Below are 23637 nucleotides of genomic sequence, written 5' to 3' on the forward strand. Positions count from 1 at the left end.
ACATAAAATTGGCTTAAATAAATTTGCCACTTGCTTTATGCCATTTATAGCTCGTTGCAATATAAATGATGTGCAAGTTTGTACATGGAACTGTTAATACAGAGTCTGAGCCAAAGCCTCAGGAGTCTATCTCTCCACTTGTATTCTATCCCCCAGTCTCATGCATATACACACACTGACACACACAGAGCTGAGCCCAGAAAAGAGTACAGATTGGGGATTGATCTTGTTTAGAGCTTCAAAGTTCAAACAAGAGAGAATTAAATAGTTTTGGTTTGATCCATTCCATTTTTTGGAGGCATTTGCCAGCTGGGACAAAAAAAATTGTTCCTCTTTCTTTTCCATATTTGGTTGAGATTTTCAACCAGAAGTCAAAGAACAAAAGCGAGGGTCAGTTTTATTCAGCAAACCATTGCTTCATCCTGGGTAGTCTGGCAGAAATGTCTGCCTCTAAGCTGATCAAAGAAAATACTTCCTTAATTAAATAGAAATTTTATTTTCACATAAACTAGTCAGATTTTAAACGATTGGGAACATTTTGGCTTTCTTTCAATATAGTGATGAAAAGAAATTAAAAGAATAATTGAAATTGGTGGAAAATATTACCTCTTGTACAATTTTGATTGTTGGTTTGCAAAATATTTTGGGAAGTGATATGTCAAAAAGTGTATTTTTTCTTGACTTGAACCTGGAGTGAAAGAGAACGGAGTTTAAAATAAAAATTAGAGATAAAAAATAAGTAATTGAACAATCACTCCATATTCTTAAGGCCAAGGAAGGGCTATTCCTTTTGCCTAGTTGCTACTCTTTATTGCAGGCTAATTGAAAAACTGGAGGTAAAAGTGACTGGATAGGAGAAATGGGAGTCTTAAGATTTCTCTGTTCTTTCTCTTAGGTTGATGAAGCAGCGCTTTTGAAACGTCACAAGCAGGGATGGCTGATGGAAATATCTAACAACCTGGACCATTGCATTGCTCGCCTTAGGTATGACTTGTAACATAATTCTGTGAGTTTATCTCACGTTCCTAATCCTCCGTTTGTATCTTTCTGCATTGTGCCATTTTAGTGTGCGTATAGAAAATGTTGAGGGATGCCTCTTCTTTTTCCAAGTCGGCTTTTGAATGTAAATCCATCCTTCCAAGCAGCAGCAGTCATTATTAGTGACAACCAATGCTTACTACATGCCAACTACCAATGCTTCGTATCATTTCTGTATGCTAAATGTGTCTTCATTCAGTTTCATGAATATGCATAAAGCAATTACAAATAGTGTTACACCTGAAACATCGCTCTTGGAGCTTTCCGGAACCAGTGATTAACAATTACATAAAGGCTGAAAGATCTGTTGCCTAGACAAGTCCTGGAAACCACATATAGAATTATTGCTTGGTTTGACTATGTGTGATTAGTACATTGCAAGATGGAATTATATGAGGTGCATTTTCTTCAAACAATCTTTTTAATTTATTCCAGAGATGCAAGAAAGAATAAAATTGCCCTTAGCTTGGGTTACCATGGGAATGTGGTAGACCTATGGTAAGTAATATGTCTGTAAAATGAATATATTAATACTCTTGCTTGTAGGTCAGCCTGGAATTAATTCCTAAACTTGGATGAGAAGAGGTATTAAACCTAGTGCCATGTTAATTACTCCAGATACTCATGGAAAGCTGTATTGTAAAAAGAGAGGTCTTCATCTGTGTATTCCATTTCCTGGTTCCTTCCCATGCACCTTATCCATTCTTTATGGAAAAGAAATCCCTGAGAAATACCAAGGGCTGAGACTGACCAGTAAGACTAGTATGTCATACTGGTATTTGACTCTACCAGTATTCCTGAACAGGTAAAGGTGAAGTATAAAAGTTGCACCTAAACCTTTATCACCATCGCTTCCCACTACCTGACTGCTAAAAAAAAAAAAAAAAAGAGACTTAACCTGCCAAGGGCGTACTTTGATAAACAACATCTTGGGATGGAAGAAGCTCAGCTGAAAGGGGAGCTAGAATGCAAAATCACAGCTTCTGTTCAAACACTTTATTTTTTGTATTCCCCTCGTTGTATTCCTCAGGGAGAGGCTGGTATACGAGTTGGACACAACAGGAGAGCTGCTAGTTGATCTGGGGTCTGACCAAACTTCATGTCATAACCCATTCAGCGGAGGATACTATCCAGTACAGGTTGGCTTTGAGGAAGCAAAGCAGCTCCTTTCCACCAATCCTGGGAAGTTCCGTACCCTGGTACAAGAAAGGTAGATGTTTTGGTGATACCTGTTTTTAACTTTCAAGTTGAATTGCTCTGCAAGTGATCAGATCTTTGTTTTTCTCACAAGAAGTTTCTGTTCTTTATTGCCATAGAAATCTGGGATAGAGCTACAGCACTAATAACTCCCATCTTTGTACGTAACATGAATGTCACTCAGAATCAGGCAGTCATCGCTTGTCATTTTAGGATTAGTCTCATAGTGTATAAGACCAAAGATCTGAACAGTAATGATTTCTTTTCTAAATACCTAAATCTTAAAAATCTGGAACGATAACCACAATTCCATGTGGTTTGCCAGTTGGTTTAGCTTCACTGACTATAGCATAAAAACCCAAATGATAACCCAGAAATTCCATCTAACTCACCATGCTTGTGTGATTTTCTCCGTGGTCTTTCAGTTTCTGTCTGTCTCTCCCTTCTCCCATGCCTTTAGTGAGTTCATGATATTATTTTTTGATACTTTATTTCAGTCTGAGAAGACACGTGACTGCAATTAACAGACTAGCTGATAAGGGCATGTTTTTTTGGGATTATGGCAATGCTTTTCTATTGGAAGCTCAAAGAGCTGGTGAGTAGATCCTGGAGTTCTTAGGTGAAAACAGGGACAATCATGCATGCATCTTCCTAGCGGTATGTTTTGGTAAGATATGGTTGACCACTGTGTTATGCTGATTCTTCTGTCTCTCTCTGGTTCTCCGAGACCCCTTACCTTCTCTGTGGCTGAGGCAGAGCCTTCATGGCAACCCAGGTGCAGCTTACATTTTATAGTTTTTCTTCATCAAGTCACTGACTATTAAAATTCTTTTGTAGGTGCTGATGTCGAGAAAAAAGGAGCCAATAAAACAGAATTTCGATATCCTTCCTATGTTCAGCACATCATGGGGTATGTTGGGGAGAGCTTGAAATAGAGCACTCTAGTGCCTTGTGACTCTCTCTGTTTAGGGAGAGAGTAATATAGAGAATCCACGTAATGCAGATCTTGCAGTGCAGTATAAATGATGAAAAGGAGCCAAAGGTAGCAGTTGGAAAATAGACCTTACAGGTGTTATGTCAGAGTTAGTCTTATTTTATTCCACTCTGGAATGACGCCCAGTGTGGCTTAGGAAGATGTCCTGTTGGCGCTAAGCATCATGCTCATGTTTTCTATTGGTTTCCTTAGAGTTACTCCTTGCATTTTCTTCCGTATGGGGGGGAAAAGAAGAGCTATGCCTGGAGGGACATGTTGTATTTGATCAACATAAGCAAACTCTGACAGCAGAGGTTTTGCTGATGCTTTGTCCTGAAAGGCACAGCGCGTCTTGATAATGTAATGTAAGGCTTTATCCTTATTAGGATTAAAAGGTCTTATGAAAGCAGACACCAGATGTGTGAACAGCAAGCTAAAACATTGCCAAATCAAAATACTTCACTTCTATATGTGAATAGCTACATTTTCTCTTTTGCATCAATTTTCGTGAAGCAGTTCTGCTCAAGAGAATAGCCAAGTCACAGCCTCAAACTGTAACTATATGCAGCTTCACTTCTAGGTGCTGTAAATTAAGACCTTGTCTCTTCAGAGCAATAGAGTTCAATTCCAAATCATTGAAGTCTCTGTCTACACCAAGGTTAAATGCACGTCTGCAATAGGACACTCTTCTACCTGTATCTCCAACTATACCTTTTTACCCAAGCTGTGCAGGCTGCTTGTCGAAAAGCTGAGCTCAGGAGATCTGTTGAGGGACTGAGTGTTCCAACGCCTTTTGCCTCTGACTCATGCTTAGCTTGCCTATATCATGTGGAAAAAAAGCCTGAACATTAAGGTATCAACCAGATTAGATGCCTTCCTCTGGAACTCAACTCAAGCATGTTTTACTGTTGTGTGTGGACAGTGAATGAGTCTGGACTCCAGCACTTGTTCAGAACCGACACTTGTCTCATAGTGTAGATGCATTCAGAGTTAGCCTGGGTTAAGGGTGAAAAGACCAGACAGCAGGGAGAGTGTATTTGATGAAATGAAAGAAAAATTGCAATTCACATGAAGATGTTCTGGTTTGATTGAACTGGCCAACATTCCAACCAAAATTCTAGCCCGATTGTATTTTTATATACCAGTCAATGGCTACATGAAACAGCACTGTTTAATTTCTCAATTAATGGTCCTTGATGCTTCTGTTTAGCTTAGTTCATTGAAAATGTTTCAAATTCTTCTGTCCCAGGCTAATGAAAGAAAAGCACTGCTAGCAGCCAGGATAAATAAGGAAAGAATTTCAACTATCTCTTAATGAAACATGTTCTCTTCCCAGGGACATTTTTTCCCTGGGATTTGGGCCATTCCGCTGGGTTTGTACCTCAGGTGACCCACAGGATCTTGCTACCACTGACTCAATTGCCATGTCTGTGCTGGAAGACTCTATACGTCAGGGAGGTAAGACACCATCCCATACCCCGTACTGGGGGTTCTTTTGAGTGGAAAAGAAAACTGAGTAGTACAATGTGTCATAGTTTTTGGCTGAAACTGTAGAAAGCACTCCTTTGCCTGTTCCACAGGGGCAGGAAACCTCACTCCAAACTCTTACAAGGACTGTAACCAGTAGGTAAAATATAAAAACACCTTATAAAGAGGTTATTGATCCCAAAGCTATTGATGCAATTTTGGCTAAGAGCATTTCATTTCTTACAGATTTTTCTTCACTTCATCACCTTGAAACTTTAAGGCAAACAGTATCTTTCATCAGTAGGTCTCCAAAACACTTTTAAGAGACACAAACTGCTCTGCACCATCTCACAGGTGGATGAGGCATGGGAGTCTAGGGTAGTTTTTATAGAGGCTAGCTAGCAGCAACTCATTTTTCATGGGTGTGGTGCTCCATCCAGTGTCATTCATTTGTGATTACAATTTTGAGATCTTTTATTGTCATCTGTTAATAAACTGACAGCTGTTTCTACTCACAGGTGGAACTAATCTGGGATATCTGCATAGCTCTGTATGCTACTCTAGAATCTACGAATTAAACTATCTTTTCCTTTTGCATATCCCTGAAAGTGGACTAGTGCTGTTATCCCCTGCTTATGAACAGGAACTGAGACAAAGCTTATTTTGTGTCAGCTAACATGAATCCTGACCTCCCAGGCTGCAGTGGAGGACCCTGCTGCTTTCCCTTTCTTTCTCTGCTTTTACAGTAGCTGGTCAGCAGACTCACACTTAAGTGACTTTGTCCTCTAGCACTGAAGTCCTCAGCTCTTTTGTTTCGAGGGAGTGGAGCTTGATGCTTTTGGGAATCAAGAAAGGGATCAGAAGAAAAAAGATCACAAATGCAAAGCATATTTTTTAGGAGGAGAGCATAACATTTGTATCTGGTAATATGGAAATATCTGTTGCATCTTTCATGAAAGACGTAATTGAAATATGAACAGAAGTGTGAAGATTTTGAATGCTCTCCTCTTTGTTCTGGAACAGTTTAACCTTAAATAGATAGTGAGGGCAGTATTTCTGAAAAGGACATATCACATTCAGATACATCTTTCATTTGAAACAAAACTATTTTTGTCTCTCTGTAATGTAAGGCTGGTATCCAGCTTCCACTTCCTTCCAAGAGGTGAATTATTAATAAGAGTGGGTCTGACCCTGCAAGGTCCTTAGCTCTGCCTATTCTCTTAAACTTTCTTTAGGAGTCGTATTAAAGAAATAGCACTGGGGCATGAGGTGCTTTTAATGCAATGGACCAGAAGTGCCTCATTTGTTCTATGGATATTGAAATTTTTTGCACGTTTTTAAACCTAATCCCTCAGTTTAATTGAAGTGAGGCTGAAATTCAATACTAGTGTTGGATCTATCTTCAAAGATTGGCAGTATTTTTTTCTGCCACGTACTGCAATCTCCAGTCATGTTCTCTCAAGATTTGAACTGATGCATGACCTTTGGATGTTTTGCATTGCAAGACTAGGAAATTAATCTGTTACTGTATAGAATAGTATGTGGGTGTTTATATAGATGGCAATGTGACACTGTGCAGAGAATTCTCTTCCACAGGCAAAAAGCATTGAACTCTTGCATGATATTCTTAACTTAAGTGTAAAGTGACATTTAAAAAATACCAACAGGTGAAAGCAGGCTTAAGGATAAGGCTGCTATTGGATTTGCTGTTGAATTTAGCTGGACCATGGGAAATGGATTTCAAAGAGGAATTAAAACATGATTTGGCCAGAAAACAGCTATTTGTGGATTCATGTTCTCGAATATTCCACTTGCTGTCCACTGCCTATGGGACCTGGGCTTGGACCAAGTTCCAGGCTCTGGATATCATCACACATATATACATCTAAAATCTGAACCTACCTTTTGTACTTTAGAAAAGAATCTGTTATGATGGCTAAATGAAAACATAGAGCTGAAGACTGTTGCATTCCAAATCTAAAGTTTTGACCTGGCCTTGAGTCCAATGTTAAAGATTCTTCTCCTTTTGTGGAGGTGAAGTTTTGTGCTTAAACCTCACAAACCATGGAAGAAGTTCTATGTAGTTTTATTGTTTTCTTCCCTCCTGAGGAACTCAAGCTTTTAATTTTAGCCTTTGCACCAGAGATGCACCCCTGATCATTGGAGTGTAACTTGGATTGACACCTCCATGTAGTTTGAAGGCTAAGCTGAAGCATAACAGCAATACAAATCTTCCAGGAGCAAAAGTAGTCAATCTCTGTGTTGATGAGGATTATTCCTCTGGGCAGACAATACTTTCTAGAATATTTTAAACCCTAAACAAGTATGAAGGCCAATGAAATACCAGAAGCAACACAGTAGCTTCCTTTTCTTCAAAACATATCCCTGCTGAGGTGGGGAAGTGGGGCTGTAGTTTAGCAACTTACACACATGAAGTTAATCTAAAATTAAAGTCTTCCTAGAAAAAGTGGTAAGTTTCTTCATTTGCAGGAAGTAAGGCTAAATAGAATGGAGGATTCTTGTACTTCCTCAGGGATAACAGATGAAATCCCCTTTGGACACACCACAGTTAAGAGCAGAGAATATGACTGTTTATTGGAGCTGGCTCTCATTAAGTATCTGTAATAACCTAAGTGAATACTACCTGTTACCTTCCAAATGATGCTTCCATAAAGCTTATGAACGGCAGCACAGTCCTCCTAGGATAGCACCAGCAGATGTTTCATCTTTCACTCCCTGTGAAGCTAAGAGATGACATGTTAATCCTCATTGCAGAATTTAGAAGCTGTCACATGGCGACAATCCCTAAAGCACTGACAGGTCTTTTTAGGATCATTAAAACTCTCTGTATGGAAGGCCTGACTCTTTAGGAATGAGCATGTTTTACATTTGATTTAACGATGTGCTAACCTGGATTAGATATGATTCTTTTTTCTTTTCCTCTTTCTGTTTTCTAGTTTTATTATGCATAGCTGCTGACATATTGCCTATGGAAAGACAACAGCCTTAAACCCTCCCTCTTCACTTACCAGGGACAATTTGAAGTTAGCAGTGTGCAGTTGTTCCAGTTTGACTAACTTTCAAACATAAGTTGCAGATTTAAAATTCAGCTGGATAGGATGCTAGGCCACTTTATCTGGACTGTGCTTTTGCCAAGAAAGGTTGGACCAGATGATTCTTGAGGTCCCTTCCAATCTGTTATTCTATGAAGTTGTAAGTACATTATAATTTGACTTGAAAGTGGGAGAGAGCTGTAAAGTGATGAGTAATATCCTATCTTGGCATCTGCAGAAATGATTATAACTTGAAGGTCTAATGCATAAGCAAGTCACTGTAGCTTAGCATGTTCCCACATGTCAGCTGAGCCCTTGTAGGTGATAATGTCTCTTGGGATAAGTCAATGTGATGTAGGTTAGATGATAGAGCCTACAGGCAGCAACTTCTTCAGTCATTGTAACCTCATCTGAGCTCACTCTTAGCCTGCTTGGAAAGGCATAACTGTAAAAACCCATTCTATATTCCCTCTCCCTTTTGGTACACACTTGCTGGTGCTGTGCCTGGAGAGAGATGATTGTACTGGAGGTTGCCACATATCTGACTGATCCATGCCATATTTCACTGTGTTTCACTTCAAGTATCTTTATTCTTAATTCTCTTTGGTTTGGCTGATTGAGATGGAATGACAGAGATATAAATGAGAGGAGAAGCTGGAGGATATAAAACCATTATCTATAATTTTCTTCTTGGATAACATATGTGTCTAAACAAAGTGTAGGATGAATCTACACATAAAGTAGCTAGTCCATAATAAGTTTTGCTGTGCAGCTTGAGCTCCATAGTAATGCAAGATAATGTACCTCAGTTTGTAGGATAAGAGGCCTCAGCTTTATCTTGGGATAAAAACATTCACGTGGGCCGTTTAGTACAGAGCAACTGCTGTGCTATAAATCTATATCCCAGCATTGGTGTAACTTATCCTCAAGTATGTGTTGCCAACGGCTTTTGAGAATTTCTGCTGTCTGACTCAAAGGAGTTATTTATTACCTGATGCAAGACTGGACTGTTGTACCCAATGTCATGGAGTTTGCTAAAACAACTAATTAAGCAAAGTCTTGGCAAGAGATTGGGTGTTTAGCAGGCACGAAGCCAGGTGAACAAAAATGAGCAGTAAATGTAACCTATATTTCAAGATTTAATTTAGTTTGCTGAAGATCTGAATAGGAGCTATAACTCCAGCTGCTTCCTAGGCAATGTCATAATGTTTCAGAGCACTAGTCTTCTAAATATATGATACCAATTACTGCATCAGCTGCACAGAATATTTTGTATAGTGTTTCCTATATGCGTGCTTGTATCTGAGAGTAGAATCTGACTTTCTAGTGCCGGCAGATGAATTAAATTAAATTTAGACCGTATTGCATTCATTTTCTAAACCTCTTCTTTTTTCTTGCTTTCTCTTGCAAGTAAGCACATCTGTGAAGCAGCAGTACCATGATAACATCCGCTGGATTCGGGAAGCTGGCAGGCACAGCTTGGTAAGTACACAACCTCCTTCAGCACATGTGACCACTCCAGATCCAGAACGCAGTTTTTGAATGTTGGAGTGAAAAGCAGGAATGGGCATGAATGTAAACACTGGCTATAACTCCCAGGGCTGATAACTTAAACCTCTCTCTAAGGCAGAGTTTTAGAGTGAGCTGAAGCAGTTCTTTCCTTTTGCTTCCGCATCTGGAAATGTTCAAGTAATCCAGCAATATCTAGTCTTATATCTGCGATGAAAAAAGCCAACGACTTGCCACCCCCCTCATTTCATAGAATCATAGAATAACCAGGTTGGAAGAGACCCACCAGATCATCGAGTCCAACCGTTCCTATCAAAATCAAATTTGTAACTACTTTTTTTTTTTGTTAGGCTACTAGTCGTTGTTGCTTTGGCCAACCTCTTCGTGCCTGCAGTTCCCAGTATCCTTTTCAAAAGAGGTGATGAGGCCAAGGAACTACTCTCCTTTTGCCTTGTGGAAAGCAGAATGCCAGCATCCTTTGTTTTGCTTTCAGGGCAGGCTCTTGTTGTGAAGCTAACCTGTAGCACTGAGGTGAGGGCTCGTGCTCTCCTCATCTGGAAGACAGACTGGTTTGTGGGGTAAAAGCTGGTGAGGTGTGTAGCTGAGCAGGACAGATGTTCTTTGCCATTCTTTGTCTCCATGTTTGTCTTCTCTTCTAGTCCACCATCACCAGTTCCAAACATCTGTTTCTCAGCTGCCAATAAGGGATTTGTTGATAGGAGGATTATAGTCTTGATTTAAAAAGTGGGATTTATTGGACAGTAGCAGCTGAATACAGAAATACATCTCGCTGATTGTGTGAGTGCAGATAAAACTCAGTTCAAAGAAGGATTTTAATTTCTTCTTTTTTTTTTTTTTTGGAAGCAGAATGTTGATGAAGAAATAATTTGCACTTTCCCCTGCAGAAGGGGTCATTCTTGTGACTCCATTTATCTGGAGCCTGAAGATAAGCCAGTTGCACAGAGGACCTTATCACTCTGGCATTTTTATTTTCCAGGTTGTTGGCTCTCAAGCTAGAATCCTATATTCTGATCAGAGGGGTCGTGTGTCCATAGCTGTGGCTATTAATCGAGCGATTTCTGAAGGAAGGATTAAGGTTTGTCTTTTTTGTCTTGGTATGGTCTGGTAATTGTTTAACATCTGAGCAGGTAGGAAGGGAGAAAGCTTCAACCAGTGAGAACAGAAGTGCCTGCCATTTACATAAGGCCAATATTCTATTAGCGTTAATGCTCAGTCCTCATCTCTGACACCAGTATTGTGCTGTGTAATAGGAGAGACAGGTTTAGAAACTCTCTGAAATAATCTACCTTTTTTTTTATTGGTGGGAATTGGCCTTATTTTCTGCTCAGGCATCTACAAGTGCAATGTATGGTGCTGTGATTTGCTGAGAACACAAGGCAGGGACTGTAACTCCTTAGCAGTGCCCCAAACATTAAAAGTAGCAAAAGACCATGCCGCTGCCCAGTGCTTCTTACGCTCTGTCCCTCACTTTCAGCTGTATTATGGCTACAGCCAGCTCTGCAGTCAACTTTCATTTGCATTGCATTTGTGAAAGCAGAAATTGTTAAGCTTGACGTTGCCACTCCAGTGCATAATGAGTAACATCTTACTCATCTGAGTAAAATCCCGCTGACTGTATAGGTGGTGATAGTAAAAGTACACACTATGGTTAAGATTGCATAGGGATTTTCTAAGTTCTTAATGAGTATTGTAGATAAGTGTACAATGTGACGTCCTGGGGGCCTAAAATCCTGAAGGCACCAAACAGTAATTATGCCCATTACTACGTGTATTGCAGCATCAGATCAAGGCGTCTTTACCTCCATTTCTTTTATAGCTGAGTTACAATTACCCTTTTTAAGGGGTCAAACTCAAGTAAAACTTAGAATAGATCCTAGCTAGGAAAGGTCTGGGTTTTGTTACTCTTAAAATATTTCAAATGCTGTTGACCTCAGGATTCAAAACGAACGTCACTGCAAGCTAGTCGTGAAAAATAAATCTGACCAGGCAGAACACATCCTTGGAGCAATGACTGACAAGGTCAGACTCCCAGGCCCCTCAGATCTTGTTGCGTGTATTTTGTTTCTGAAAAACTCCATTCCCCACGTCGCAAGCTGGGTGCTCCTCCCTGCTTTCAATGGTTTTCTAAATCACTGCCAGCATAAGCTGGCCAGCTAATTCCAGACCACGTGGCAAAAGATAAGGAAGACCTGCAAGCTGATGTAGATTCATACTGTCGATTAAATTCCAGATCAAAAATGGACTTGTTTGAGCTATATGAAATCACTGATTTTCAATGTTAACCTCTTTTTAGTCTTGAAGTCTTTGAAAGAATGAAAGCATTAAAAATTCTTACTGTTAGCTTTCATTTTCAACAGCAAACAAACTATTTTTGAATGAAGATTTTTGCATACTGAAACATCTTTGCAATTTCAGCAAAGAAGTGCTCAGATGACAAAACCACACTGCTTCCCCTCTTTTTCCTGCCTTCCTTTGTGGATGCTGTTGTCATAAAAGGAAGCTTTTGTTCTTAGTTATGAAAAGATTGATGGCCCTCATGACAGTATGTGAACAACTGCTTTATAATGAATAATAGCAGGCAAAGTGTTTCAGGGGGTTTAGAAGAGGGGACAAAGCAGAGGTTTGAAATGACTTAGGACAGAAGTGAATTCAGCAAATGATGATCCTTGGTAGCACTAACAATCCATGAAGGATTCCATTGTCTTTTCCTTGGCTTTTTGCAGGCTCCAGTAGTCCTCAGTCGAGATCATCATGATGTGAGTGGGACTGATAGTCCTTACAGAGAAACGTCAAACATTTATGATGGATCAGCCTTTTGCGCAGGTCAGCAAAGCAGCTGAGGCTTATCTGTCTGGGCAAACATGGAAATTACTTTAAAAGATAAAATGTTTTATTTTTCCTGCAGTGCTTTTAAACGGTTTTGTTTAACCCTTTAATCCAAATTAACCAGATTTCCTGAGAAGCTTTATGGGATATAATAATGGTAGACATGAATGTGGAGCTAGTTAAATAGGAGAGGTCTAGAAAAATGCTGAAAATTCAATGAAGATGCATCAGATTTACCTGATATAAATGGAGGGGATTATATCTTCTGTTTGGTATTAATTTTGCACCTCGCTGTTTCAAAGAGGTCATCTGAGCAGAATTACAGTCATATTTTCTTGGATTCCACAAGATCAAATTCAGGTCTATAATAGTATTTTGCTTAAAGCAAAATGATCCATGTGTTCATTTCACTGTCTGAGGGCTCAAGAAGACAGCCTGGAGTTTCTGAATGGAATTTTTCTGGTCATGAGGAAACACACTTTGATAGTAAAAGCATAAGAATGGAAGTCAAGCATCATGGATTAGACTCCAAGACTTGTTGCTGGCTCATAGTGTGACTGTGGGCAAATCATGTAGGTTTGCTATACAAAAGGAGCCTCTAATTTTGCACACTTGACCTGAGCTAACCAGACTCTGCTTTTAAGTTCATGAAATGGTTCTTTAGAAAAATAAACCCAGGAAATACTGGATTGGAGGCCTGAAAAAAATGAGTGAATTACTAAGTAATTTTTAACCTAAATATTCCTCAATTTTCCATCCATAAAGAAGAAATCATTATAATAGCTTTATCTCAGTAGTGTATCTGCATTTCATGAATGACCAATCAAAGTGGCTTGAGGCTGGAGGTTACAAGATGCTGTAGAAGGGGAAATTATGATTAAGGTGCTGAGCATATTGAATTACTTCCATTATGGGAATTCATAATAGAACCAAATTATGGCTCAATTTCAAGGAGAAAAGTTCCCTGCTATCTCAACTGGGTTTCCTGGTGAATTGAGGCTTTTAGCTGTCTATTAGTCCACTTCAACACTTTTTACGTTTGGTAGGTCTAATAGGCCAGATGAATAGAAGCCTTGAATAATGTTTGGTTCTGACAAGCTGTGAGAAATGGTGCAGCTGCATACAGAACAGCAATCCAAAGTAATTTCTTCACCAAAGGGCTTAACAATATGAGTAAATCTCAGGCAATTCCCTCAGAAGTGGACAATAGACAGGACTTGTGAAACCCCATTGCTCATCCTGCTATGTTTTTTTTCTTTGCATTTTGTGATTTGCATGAACCATTGGCCTTCTCCAAGGGCTTATCTAAAGCCTGTTGACTGCTGATTTCACTGGTCTTTGAAAGCAGGTCTAGCTCTGTTTTACCAGATGAGCCTCTGGAGGTAATAAAAGAACATTTTAGGTCTTCCCCTCTCCCTTCTTTCCCTTTGTTTTAACACCACATTTGTGCTGGTTCAGTTGTGATTGTCTCCTCTCTAGCACATGAGAGGTGTGTGCTAGAGTGTTTCTCTGTTTTATTTTGTCTTACAGTAAGTACCTCAGCCTGATCCTTGGCAAAAATGGGTCGTTGCTGCTTGGCAGAGTGTAGGTCAGCACAGATATTTGCCCACTTACTGGCTTTTATCTTAGCCAAGGAGCAGCACGTTATTACATTGTTAGTCCACTTGCCGTGCTCCTTGTCCGACCTCCACTCTTTCCATGCTCGTGGCCGAGGAGAAAATCTGTACATTTTTAGAATATGGGGGGTTTTATCTCTCCCATTCCCTCTTGACAGCACTGTAATTATGATAATTGGGCTATTAAAGTGACATAATGCCAGATAAGAAATGCCATAATGAGGCTTTTGACAGGGTTTTACATAGATTAGTGCTCAAGTAAACTCATTTTTCCATCAGATGTGTAACAACTGTGGGTCTGCAAATGTGGCTGGCTGGTGGGGATTTTGCTGTTTTGTTTTTTCCTGTTAAAAGCATAGCTAGTGATCTATTAAATCTGTCCTGAATTAAATCTGGGCAAATGATTTCAGTAAATTTTACTGTTACCCTCTTTTCATCTCTCTGGTTATATCCTTTAGCACAAATTATAGTGAACATACAAAATTCTAGTGACTATTTCAGTGGCAATATATCTGACATTACTCAAATAACATTTGTCTGCTAACTTATTTTTCTTCATGTTCTTTTTTTCTTTTTTTTTAAAAAAAAACCCCTCTCATAAGATTTTAGCAGTTCATAGTCAGGGTAAAATTCCACCATGTCCAGAGAATCAGGGCTAATAGCACTTTTGTCCCAACTGTGTTCCCAAAATGCAGCTCCTTAGCTTCAGAGTGACTTTCTTCACAGGGCTGAATTAACTCTGCAGTCTGATTGTAAAATACTTCAGGCTTTTGAGAACTGCAAGCTGTGCAGTTTTTCAAGTTGTCCCCCCATTTTGAAACCCTCCACATGGATGTGTCCAGCTTGTTTTTCCATGACTTGAGGCATCCTCAAGGAGAGGACTGTATTTCTCTCCACCCTTGCGAGGTATCTCTCAGCTCACGAGTGGTAGGTTCTTCAACTGCTTGAATTGGATCACAAATGCAGAAAGCACCAGAGTCCTCACAAACTACAGCTGGGAAGCTGGCATTTGCTTCCTCCAGTGTAGGGGCAAGGAATGGGAGGAAAATCTCTATTGCCTCTTCCTCCCAAGAACGAGATGCTCACTGTGTATTTGTGAGAGAAGCTGTAAGTAAACCCCACCTCCAACACTGCTTTCACACAGCTGTAATCGAGGTGTCAGTAGAAGGAGTAAGCAGCACAACAAAAAAATGAATGCAGCATTTCAGAGCTGTGATAACACTTTTCCTCTCCTCCTAGACATGGCAGTACAAAATTTTGTAGGAGATGCATTCAGAGGAGCAACTTGGGTCGCTTTGCACAACGGTGGTGGAGTTGGCTGGTAAGAACTTATGTTTCTAAAGGTGGACTCTGAATCCCATTGCCACTGCTGTGTATGCGTGTGGGGAGGAGAGACAGGAGGGGAACTGCAGAAAAAGATGTGTGTGTTACTGGAGTAGTACAATATCATGGTGATGGAAAGGCTGGGTTGGCAGACCAAGACTGAAAGGATCTATTATAAGGTGTAGTGTGGTGTTGTATGATACTTTAATGCTTATATATCTAGAAAAGGTGTTTTGGACACTGCCACAGCACAATTTGGAAACCTTAATTTGCCGGACAAGGATGGTCTGCCATGGTCTTTTTGAACAAATCCTGTTTACAAAGTTGTCTTCACATATGCACAGTCAGAGTGTTAGTGGATGGATTATGTTTAGGCTTCCCCTTAAGATGTATTTAAATCTGTGACCTTAGACCCCAATATAAATGCCCATGTGCTAAAGTGCAATGAGGGGTTATTGATACAAAACAGCCCAGGTGCCAGCAAACCCCCTCGTCTTCTTTCTCCTTTTGCTTTGTGCCTGGTAGGATAAAACACCACAGGCAGGTAAGGACTGGATTAAATACTATTTTCGCGCAAGCTGCAGAACTAAGAGAAATGCCTGAACTGAGAAGCAGAATAAAAGAAATATAATGTAAGGAAAGAGAAACCAAGCTTCTTCATGTGCCACAAAAAGGTTACTCTGTATTCACAAAAGCGTGGGGAAGAGGAGAGCCTGGCCACACTGCAGTCTTTTAGTTCTGGTTTGTTTTTTCCAGTGTAGTCCAGCAGCCTCTCCCATTTACAGTCCTTATTTTTTGGTGTCACCAGTCAAACGGGGAACAACCCTCTATTAAATACTGCAGTGGACTCTCTCTCTTCCCTGTCTATCCAGTTCTGGAATGTACCAATAAGAGCAAGCTAAAGATCTTGTAGCAGAAGTTATCTTCAGAAACACTTGATGATACTTAATTATTACTCATTTGAGTGAGCTGGATCTAGAAAACATCCCTTTGAGTCAGGTGGAAAATTCTCTGTCCTGTACTCTTAACTTTGATTTCAGTGAATTAACAACTGTATACAAGGTATGTGAGAGCAACACAGAAGAGTGGGATAAGAAATCTTTCTGAGGGCTTAGACACCTGGAATGAAAAGCTGGCTTTACCAATTTCAGTGATAACTACTGTGGCAAGGATTTAATTCACAACTCACATAATTCTGAATGGAAGATACATACCAGAATATCTGCTGGTCATCTCGGTCTCAGACTCCAGAGACAGCAGCAGTCTAGCTTTGTCTGGTTTTAGCTGCAATTAACCTTATAAAATATCTGCCTATGCAATACAAGCAAAGAAAACAACTTTCCACTATGCGTCACGCAAAATATTTTGAATATTTTTATAAGTGATAATTTTTAGAATTGCCAAAATAATTGCTTATACCACAAATATTGTGTGCATTGATGTTGCTTAAAGGATACCAATGATCATATTCCCTATCTCCTCCTAGCCTCTGTAAGGCAAATCCTGCACGTTTCTAGCCCTCTGAGCAATCCAGAGATGGGCTGCATGGCAAGACTGCCCTTACTAGTGGAAAACTGGCACTGACCACATTGCCATTTCAGTTATATTTTTTAGATGTTTAAGTGGAGTTATATCATTAGAGAGAAACTCTTCCCCAAGGCAGAGCAAAAGTACTGTTATTTATGTAATGCATCAGAAAATTAGTGTGTAGCTATTCATTGAACACAACATATTGATGGAAAACCAGGGTTTGGTTAGCCTTTTTGACACCTCCTATGTCTGCCTAGTGCCTTGTCATTGTGGAACAGTATCTGCTCACCTTGTTCTTGGGAGCAATCACAGCCCTCTGATTAAGTTACTGTGCTTCAGCGAAGAACGTGGAGCCTGAAAATTAGGCCTGTCTCTGCACGAACTTTAATAAGCCACCATGCTGAGATTTGGATGTGGTAACAATGTCATGTCATTAGCTGCTGTGGTCTGGAGAGCCCCTGAAAGTCATTGCACGACAGGTGCTTGGCTTAAAGAATCATAGCACTACCCATACTAGTTAAAGCACCTTCTGCCTTCTAAGGAGAAAGAGAGGAATAATTTAAAGCTGGGAAAAGAAGCAAAACCAACCCCCACCGATTACAAATTACATTCTTTGCATGGAAGAGACAGATGTCTTTAGCTTTTAGGAATCTGGTTTTCTTTTCTTTCTGGAGAGGTGAAAATTCAGTTAACTCTGACATAAAGAAATCTCCATGTGCCTGGTAAAAATCTTCTTTTCATCAGTTTATTTGGAAGTGTGAAAGTGAACATGGAAGCTTATACACATGTATAAACAAATATGGTGATTAGAAAGAAAGCAAGTTGTTATTGGCAATTTTTTCCAAGGGATTCAAAAATGGCAATTGCACTGTGTTCAGCTACAAGTATTCTCTGCAGAGGCTGAGCTTGCCTGGAACTGCTGACAATTTTGCTGTCTTCTGTAGGAGACTACAGAAATGCCTTTTACCTGCTTTGATTTTCTCTTCTATAGCCTTGTGAAGCAAACAGGAAAAAAGCAGGATTAATATTTAGTTAGCTGGAATCTGCATCACGTGGTGTTTGAGAGACTTAAGATTAACATAGTCTTGACTATAATTACAGCAAATGAATGTTATTAATTTCTTGCTGCCTGTTTACTTGCAGGAGGATGTATATTAGCACGGAGCCCGAGTAACCTGTAGTGACAAAAAGGCAGATCATATTTAAGAATCAGACTGCACTGCTGACAGTGTGACATCTTGATTGTGAGAGAGGCCTTGTTTTCTTTGATCACCTTAGAAGGAGACATCTGGAAATTATAGGAGGTAGCTAAGGTCAAAATGCCACATGTTTCTTTAATTACCTGAGACTGTGACCCAATGCTAATGAAGGCAGAGATCTCATCTTTAAAACTGAGAGATTCTGCTAGAAAATCCATCCTAACATGCACTGGCATTTAATTTGAGTTGTTTTTAGACAGTAAGACGAATTCTGATGAGTGATTCTGATTCATACTGGAGGAACTCCATGGAAATTTATGGAGAGGCTCTATATTTATGGAGTGCAAGTGAGATTGGAAGCTCACTGTTCATGCCTAAGCTTCAAAGAATGCTCTTTGGGATGCTGGGCACGCAGAGGATCTTTGCCACTTACTGAACATCGTCTTCCTATGTGGAATAGCTTTATAAAGCACAAGTCCAGAGGACTGGTTTTCGTACTGTCTGATATTGCCAGTAGGCAGTTTTGAGTTGTGTTCATGCCATGATCCCAATTACATTGCACTGGGTACTCTAAGAGTACTCTAGTTTAGTACTTTGACAATAAAGACTAGTGCGAATGTGGCTTCTGAAGCAGCAGAGTACAGTGAGGTAACTGGCCCTGGTCTTGGTATAATTAGATTTGTAACATTGTCATACAGTCTGGTTGCCTCTTTTGGAGAAGACAGTAAAAACACGAGCTATTGAAAAAGTAGAATTTGCAAGAAATCCAGATGTTTGGATGTTTATTTTCATCCCCAAATGAGACTTAAGAGCAGAACTGATAAAAGATTTAATACAGTAGAAAGATCCTGGAAATTAAATTCCAGGCTGAAAAGTACTGACCATGCCAATCAAAAGGAAACACTTTATTCTGAAGAGTTAAATTCTATGCAAATTTTGTAAATTTACTCATTGTATTATCTATAAAACACAGAGGACAAAAGCCTGCTTCCCCTCCAGGGATCTCCATTAATAGTCTCTCATAGCATGTACTGTGTATGCTATGCCCAACCCTCAGCTATTGCTGATGCTGAGTTGCAATACCAGAAATCTCGTAGATTTACGGCCATGGATGATTATCCAGCCGCATTCACCACTATTTGCCACATGCAGTGAAACAGGCCAGATTCTGAAGGCAGACAAGATGTTTTCTGTACGTGTTTTCCCAGTGCTTTTAGAAGCAGACTGATATTTCTCCTAAGCATAATCTGTTTTTAACATATTTCTGTTCTTCTTCTGCCAATATGTCTGCTTCCTGAAAAGTTGGCACTGATGTCTTTAAACATCTATGTATCTTCTACAAAATGAATGACTGTTTTTGAAATGATCAAGGCAGATGTGCATTAAGTGGTGGTTAACACTTTTTTTATTAAAATACTTACGGTCTCTCATTTGTCCTGAGAGAATATAAATAGATCCATCTGTCTGCTTTAATAAGTACACAGTCCTCCTCATGATCCTATCTCTGTGGCAGGCTCTAAAGTAGCAAATAGGCACAGCTTAACTTTTAAAAACACTCCAAGATGGGTGACTGCCCAGGCTGTCAGAAGTGTTAACCTTTCTTACTTGCTTCTAGAGTCAGCACAGACAGCAATATTCAGAAGACGCAGCACAAGCTTAGGGTTTTTTTTTGTGCTCCTGCTTGGAGGAGATACTGACTGCTAGCTGGGTGTTACAAGAAAGGTGGAATAGGATTGCTGCAGGTCTGGAAACCAGGACTTTGCCCTGCTAAATTCCAAATTCCACCAACCCCCCTCTCCCTTTTTGTTTTTAATAATTGTACGAATAAAGGTCACTGATAGTCTCTCTTATTCAGCACTGTTTCTGTATTCTCATCCTTCTTCCTGCAGTGCAACTGAGCAAACTAACTCCTGTGAATTCTGTGGGATTGTTTTGGGTTACTTCTACTTAATCCTCTTACATTTATGTTTTTTTTAGGGGTGAAGTGATCAACGGGGGATTTGGCCTGGTTTTGGATGGCTCCAAGAAGGCTGAAGAACGGGCTAAGATGATGCTCAGCTGGGATGTTTCCAATGGAGTAAGCAAAACTCATGTTCACTTTAATATTTTTCTGCCTACAGGATTATGTTTATTTAGATACTTGGGTACCTAAATCAAGTGCTAGCTTTACAGAGCTGGGAGAGAGGGCACAATTATTTTTAGTGAGAGAATTTTGTAAAGTTTATAAGGTACTTGGCTCTACCAACGTGACCTGTCCAGCGATTTGCTTCTACATGAAAATGTACCTAGTCTACCCAAATACTACTCATAAAAATGAAGAAGGCATTACAAAAATTACTTCCAAAGTCAGTAAGGACTCTAGAAACTGGCAGAGGGTTGAAACGTTTGTCATGAAATTGTGTGCTGGTGTTTGTGCACAAGTGGGTAAGATGGAGGTGCCAAAACAAATGTATGATTTTTACACCTATTGATTTTCTGGTCTGACAGGTCGCCAGACGCTGCTGGTCGGGTAATGACTATGCATATGAAACGATCTGCCGAGCAATGAAAGAGAATGCCACCCTAAAGGTGACTCTCCCTCACAAGGTGGTGGATGAGAACATCTTGGAGCAAGCTGTGAAATATTAGGGGCGTTCCAAGTGCAATGTTGTCCTTGCAGATACATTTGCAGTCGCTTCCTTGTTACTTTGCTCTCTGGCCAAATGATAAAAGCCTTGCAAATGTCTCTTCTATGCGAGTTCTCTTCTTCCCCTTTAACTTGTTAATGGGGCAAACCTTGTGTGTCTGTGACAGGTCCACTGATGTCAGGAACAGTCTTTTCATATTTGGAACAATGTTTTCAATAAGAAACTATTAATTGTAAGGAAAGGAACTGGAATTTTGTCCCTGAAAATTAAATGGAAAACCCCAAATGGAAAACCCCAAAATGATAATTCATGAATTAGAGACCCAGGTCTGGTAGATCAAATGTGGAATGGAAAGTTGAAACCTTCATTCTAATTCAGAGTGTGCTGCTATCAGCAAGGAGCCGTGAAATCCAGTAGCCAAGCATCTGCGTGCGTAAACCAACTTACCCTTCAGCTGGTGGAGCATGTACTGATACCACGTGTGCTAGACTCAAGCTTTTCTATACGACCATAAAAGCGTTTGGAAATTGTAATATGAAGTGACAGATAAACTGTAACTGGTTAAGCACAATTATGCTGCATGTGGTTTTGCCTGAAATTCTCAACAAAAGCAGGAAAAGAATGTAGTGCCAGGAAGTGTATGGAAAAGCCTGAGGGCAACAACTACTATACCATTTCCAAACATTTTACGGCAAGGCCAGGAAAGTATGAAATAACTCACAATAAATTAGTGTGAGCCAAATTCTGCATCAATCTGAGACAGTGCCTTCTACTGAATCTGATGTTGTGTGTGCTTTGTTGACTCATGATGATGAGTTTCATCTTCTCTAGAAGTGCCTTGTACTTTTAAATGGATTGGAATCTCCAGAAAATGCTGGCTGATGCTTTTTAATGAAAAAAACATGGGCTATCAGCCATTTGGATGTGAGTGATGCAATTAGTAAAGCATTATAACAAAATTATTATGTACTTTCCTTCTGAAATACAACACAACTGATGTGAAACAAACTAAAGCACCAAAGACAAGACAGTGTGGGCTTCCTTCACCCAGTAGTTGATTATAAAGTAAAATAGGGATAGGTCTTTTTGATCTCCCTCCTTCTTTCTAGGAAGTATTAGGAAGGCATACAGCTGAGTGTGCCTCATTGCAACAGAAAGAAACCTTCTATTTTGCACCTGAACCTACTGTTACATTTGTGTTAACAGTAATCAGCTGTGTTGCTGAACCAAAAGTTGAGGCTTACTTTGAACCCCCTATGCACACACACATTGACAGATACATACAGATGTAGTTACACAAACATATTTTAGATACACATCTATATTTGTGTGTGTAGAAAAATAATTCTTCACTATGATGTCTCATGCCAAGCATGGCCCTTGCCTCTGGGCCTCATTCACACATGATCACAGAGCATAAGCAATCCCTTCCCCCAGTTCGCACGTGATACAGAACTTTATCTGGTCTGTCACTCAGTCTTCTTGGCACTGTATCTGTTATCCCTTGGATGGCAAAGGGGTTACATGTATAAAGCTGCACTGGCTGTTGCAGATGAAGTCTGATGAGCTCCAGTCCTCAGGACTGTGGTGGGGTCCTGAGAAACTACACCCTGTAGTACTTGCCAGGTGAGCATGTTCTTTAACACTCTGTTACCTCCAGTGCCAAGTAAAGGAAACCATTCATTCTGAATCACAAATCAGTTCTTTACTCTGTTCACGTACTGTATGTGTCTCCAGATGAATAGTGAGACCCTGGCATCTGCTTGTAACTGAACCTTCTGTGAAGTGCAATCTGCACTTGATTGGAATTGCTTTACATTATGGGAAAAACACACCCACGTTGCCAAGTTACGTGATTGAGATGTGAGTAGTTGTCAGCCAGATTTGACAGCCTTTGGTTTGGCATATGTTATGCATTACCTTTTATTGATAACCACAGTGGACTGGGCCCAGTCACTACCTTTGTGTTGTACAAAGCCACTCTAAGTCTTCACAGCCTAAAAGCACTAAGGTAGTTTTGTCATGAGGAACAACCAGAAAACGTGCTGGCTTTTCTGTACTAAGGAATGTAGAACTGCTCCATGGATTCAACCTAATTCTGAGTTAAAAATCTACCAAAGATGAAATGTTGAAGAAATAGCTACTATGAACTCTTCCTCAGGGGAGGCTGAACTCTGCAGAGATGGCTGTGAAGGTGCACAGTGGAGCCCTGGGTGTACCAACAGCTCTGTGGCAAGAAGTACCAGCTTCCCTGGAGCTGTGGGTGCCTGGCCAGCAGTTTCTCATCCTTGCTGTTGGGAGTGGTGATGCTAAATTGTTCAGTGGAAAGGAGAAATAATTTACCCAGTGGAAGGATCACAGCACCACCTGCTGGGACTGGTGTCATTTCCACACCTAATACAGGATATTTTTCCCCTCTTCCTTAAGTAAAGACTGCTCAAGGCTGGCCAATAATGCTTTTTTTCATTTTTCCACAGAAGGTGCACAGGATATTTTGCTAAAGTATTTACGTATTGCAACTCTCTGTGGCTACACACTTAGAATTGTTCTGTTCTGGCACAGCTCCTCGCTTGCTCTTAACAGGAATAAACAGCTAGCAGGAGTTGTTTGGGATTACCCTGCTATGCCACTTCAGCTAGCGGGTGGAATTAAAGGTACGAAAGTTGCAGACTGCCACCAGTGAGCCTTCCTGGTTTAGAGCCTTTAGGGTTTAGAAGAGAAGCCTTATGAGGAGTGGCTCAAGTCACTGTCTGTTCAAGCTGGAGGAGACCGAGGGACGACCTTACAGCACCTTACTGCTTCCTCACAAGGGGGGGAGGTGCAGAAACTGATCTCTTCTGTTTGGTGACCAGTGATAGGACAAGTGAAGCTCAACATGAGCTGGCAATGTGTGCTCGCAGCCCAGAAGGCCAACTGTATCCTGGGCTGCATCAAAAGAAGCGTGGCCAGCAGTCGAGGGAGGTGATTCTGCCCCTCTACTCCTCTCCTATGAGACCTCACCTGAAGAGTTGTGTCCAGTTCTGGAATCCTCAATGTAAGAAGGAACTGTTGGAACAGGTCCAGAGGAGGGCAACAACGATGATGAGAAGGCTGGAGAAGAGAGACTTGGCATTGTTCAGCCTGGAGAAGGCTCTGAGGAGACCTTATAGCGACCTTCCAGTACCAGAGGGGGCTGCAAGAAAGCTGGGGGGGGACTGTTTACAAAGGCTTGTAGTGATAGGATGTGGGTCAATGGGTATAAACTGGAGAAGGGCAGAT

General features: G+C 40.4%; 1 protein-coding gene across 1 annotated transcript in view; it reads left to right on the forward strand.

Annotated features, from left to right (window-relative positions):
- Positions 1 to 20401, forward strand: part of UROC1 (urocanate hydratase 1) — a 38171-nt gene extending 17770 nt beyond the window's left edge. The window contains exons 9-20 of the mRNA XM_069865894.1: positions 896 to 984; positions 1474 to 1536; positions 2069 to 2248; positions 2733 to 2830; positions 3073 to 3145; positions 4545 to 4666; positions 9140 to 9210; positions 10235 to 10333; positions 11982 to 12081; positions 14940 to 15021; positions 19730 to 19829; positions 20240 to 20401. Of these exons, the coding sequence (XP_069721995.1) occupies positions 896 to 984; positions 1474 to 1536; positions 2069 to 2248; positions 2733 to 2830; positions 3073 to 3145; positions 4545 to 4666; positions 9140 to 9210; positions 10235 to 10333; positions 11982 to 12081; positions 14940 to 15021; positions 19730 to 19829; positions 20240 to 20380 (1218 nt within the window). The 3' untranslated portion in view covers positions 20381 to 20401. The remainder of the gene's footprint in view (positions 1 to 895; positions 985 to 1473; positions 1537 to 2068; positions 2249 to 2732; positions 2831 to 3072; positions 3146 to 4544; positions 4667 to 9139; positions 9211 to 10234; positions 10334 to 11981; positions 12082 to 14939; positions 15022 to 19729; positions 19830 to 20239) is intronic.
- The last annotated feature ends 3236 nt before the right edge of the window (positions 20402 to 23637 follow it).

Source organism: Phaenicophaeus curvirostris, chromosome 11 (genome assembly GCF_032191515.1).
Source record: "Phaenicophaeus curvirostris isolate KB17595 chromosome 11, BPBGC_Pcur_1.0, whole genome shotgun sequence".
Classification (NCBI taxonomy): Eukaryota; Metazoa; Chordata; class Aves; order Cuculiformes; family Cuculidae; genus Phaenicophaeus; species Phaenicophaeus curvirostris.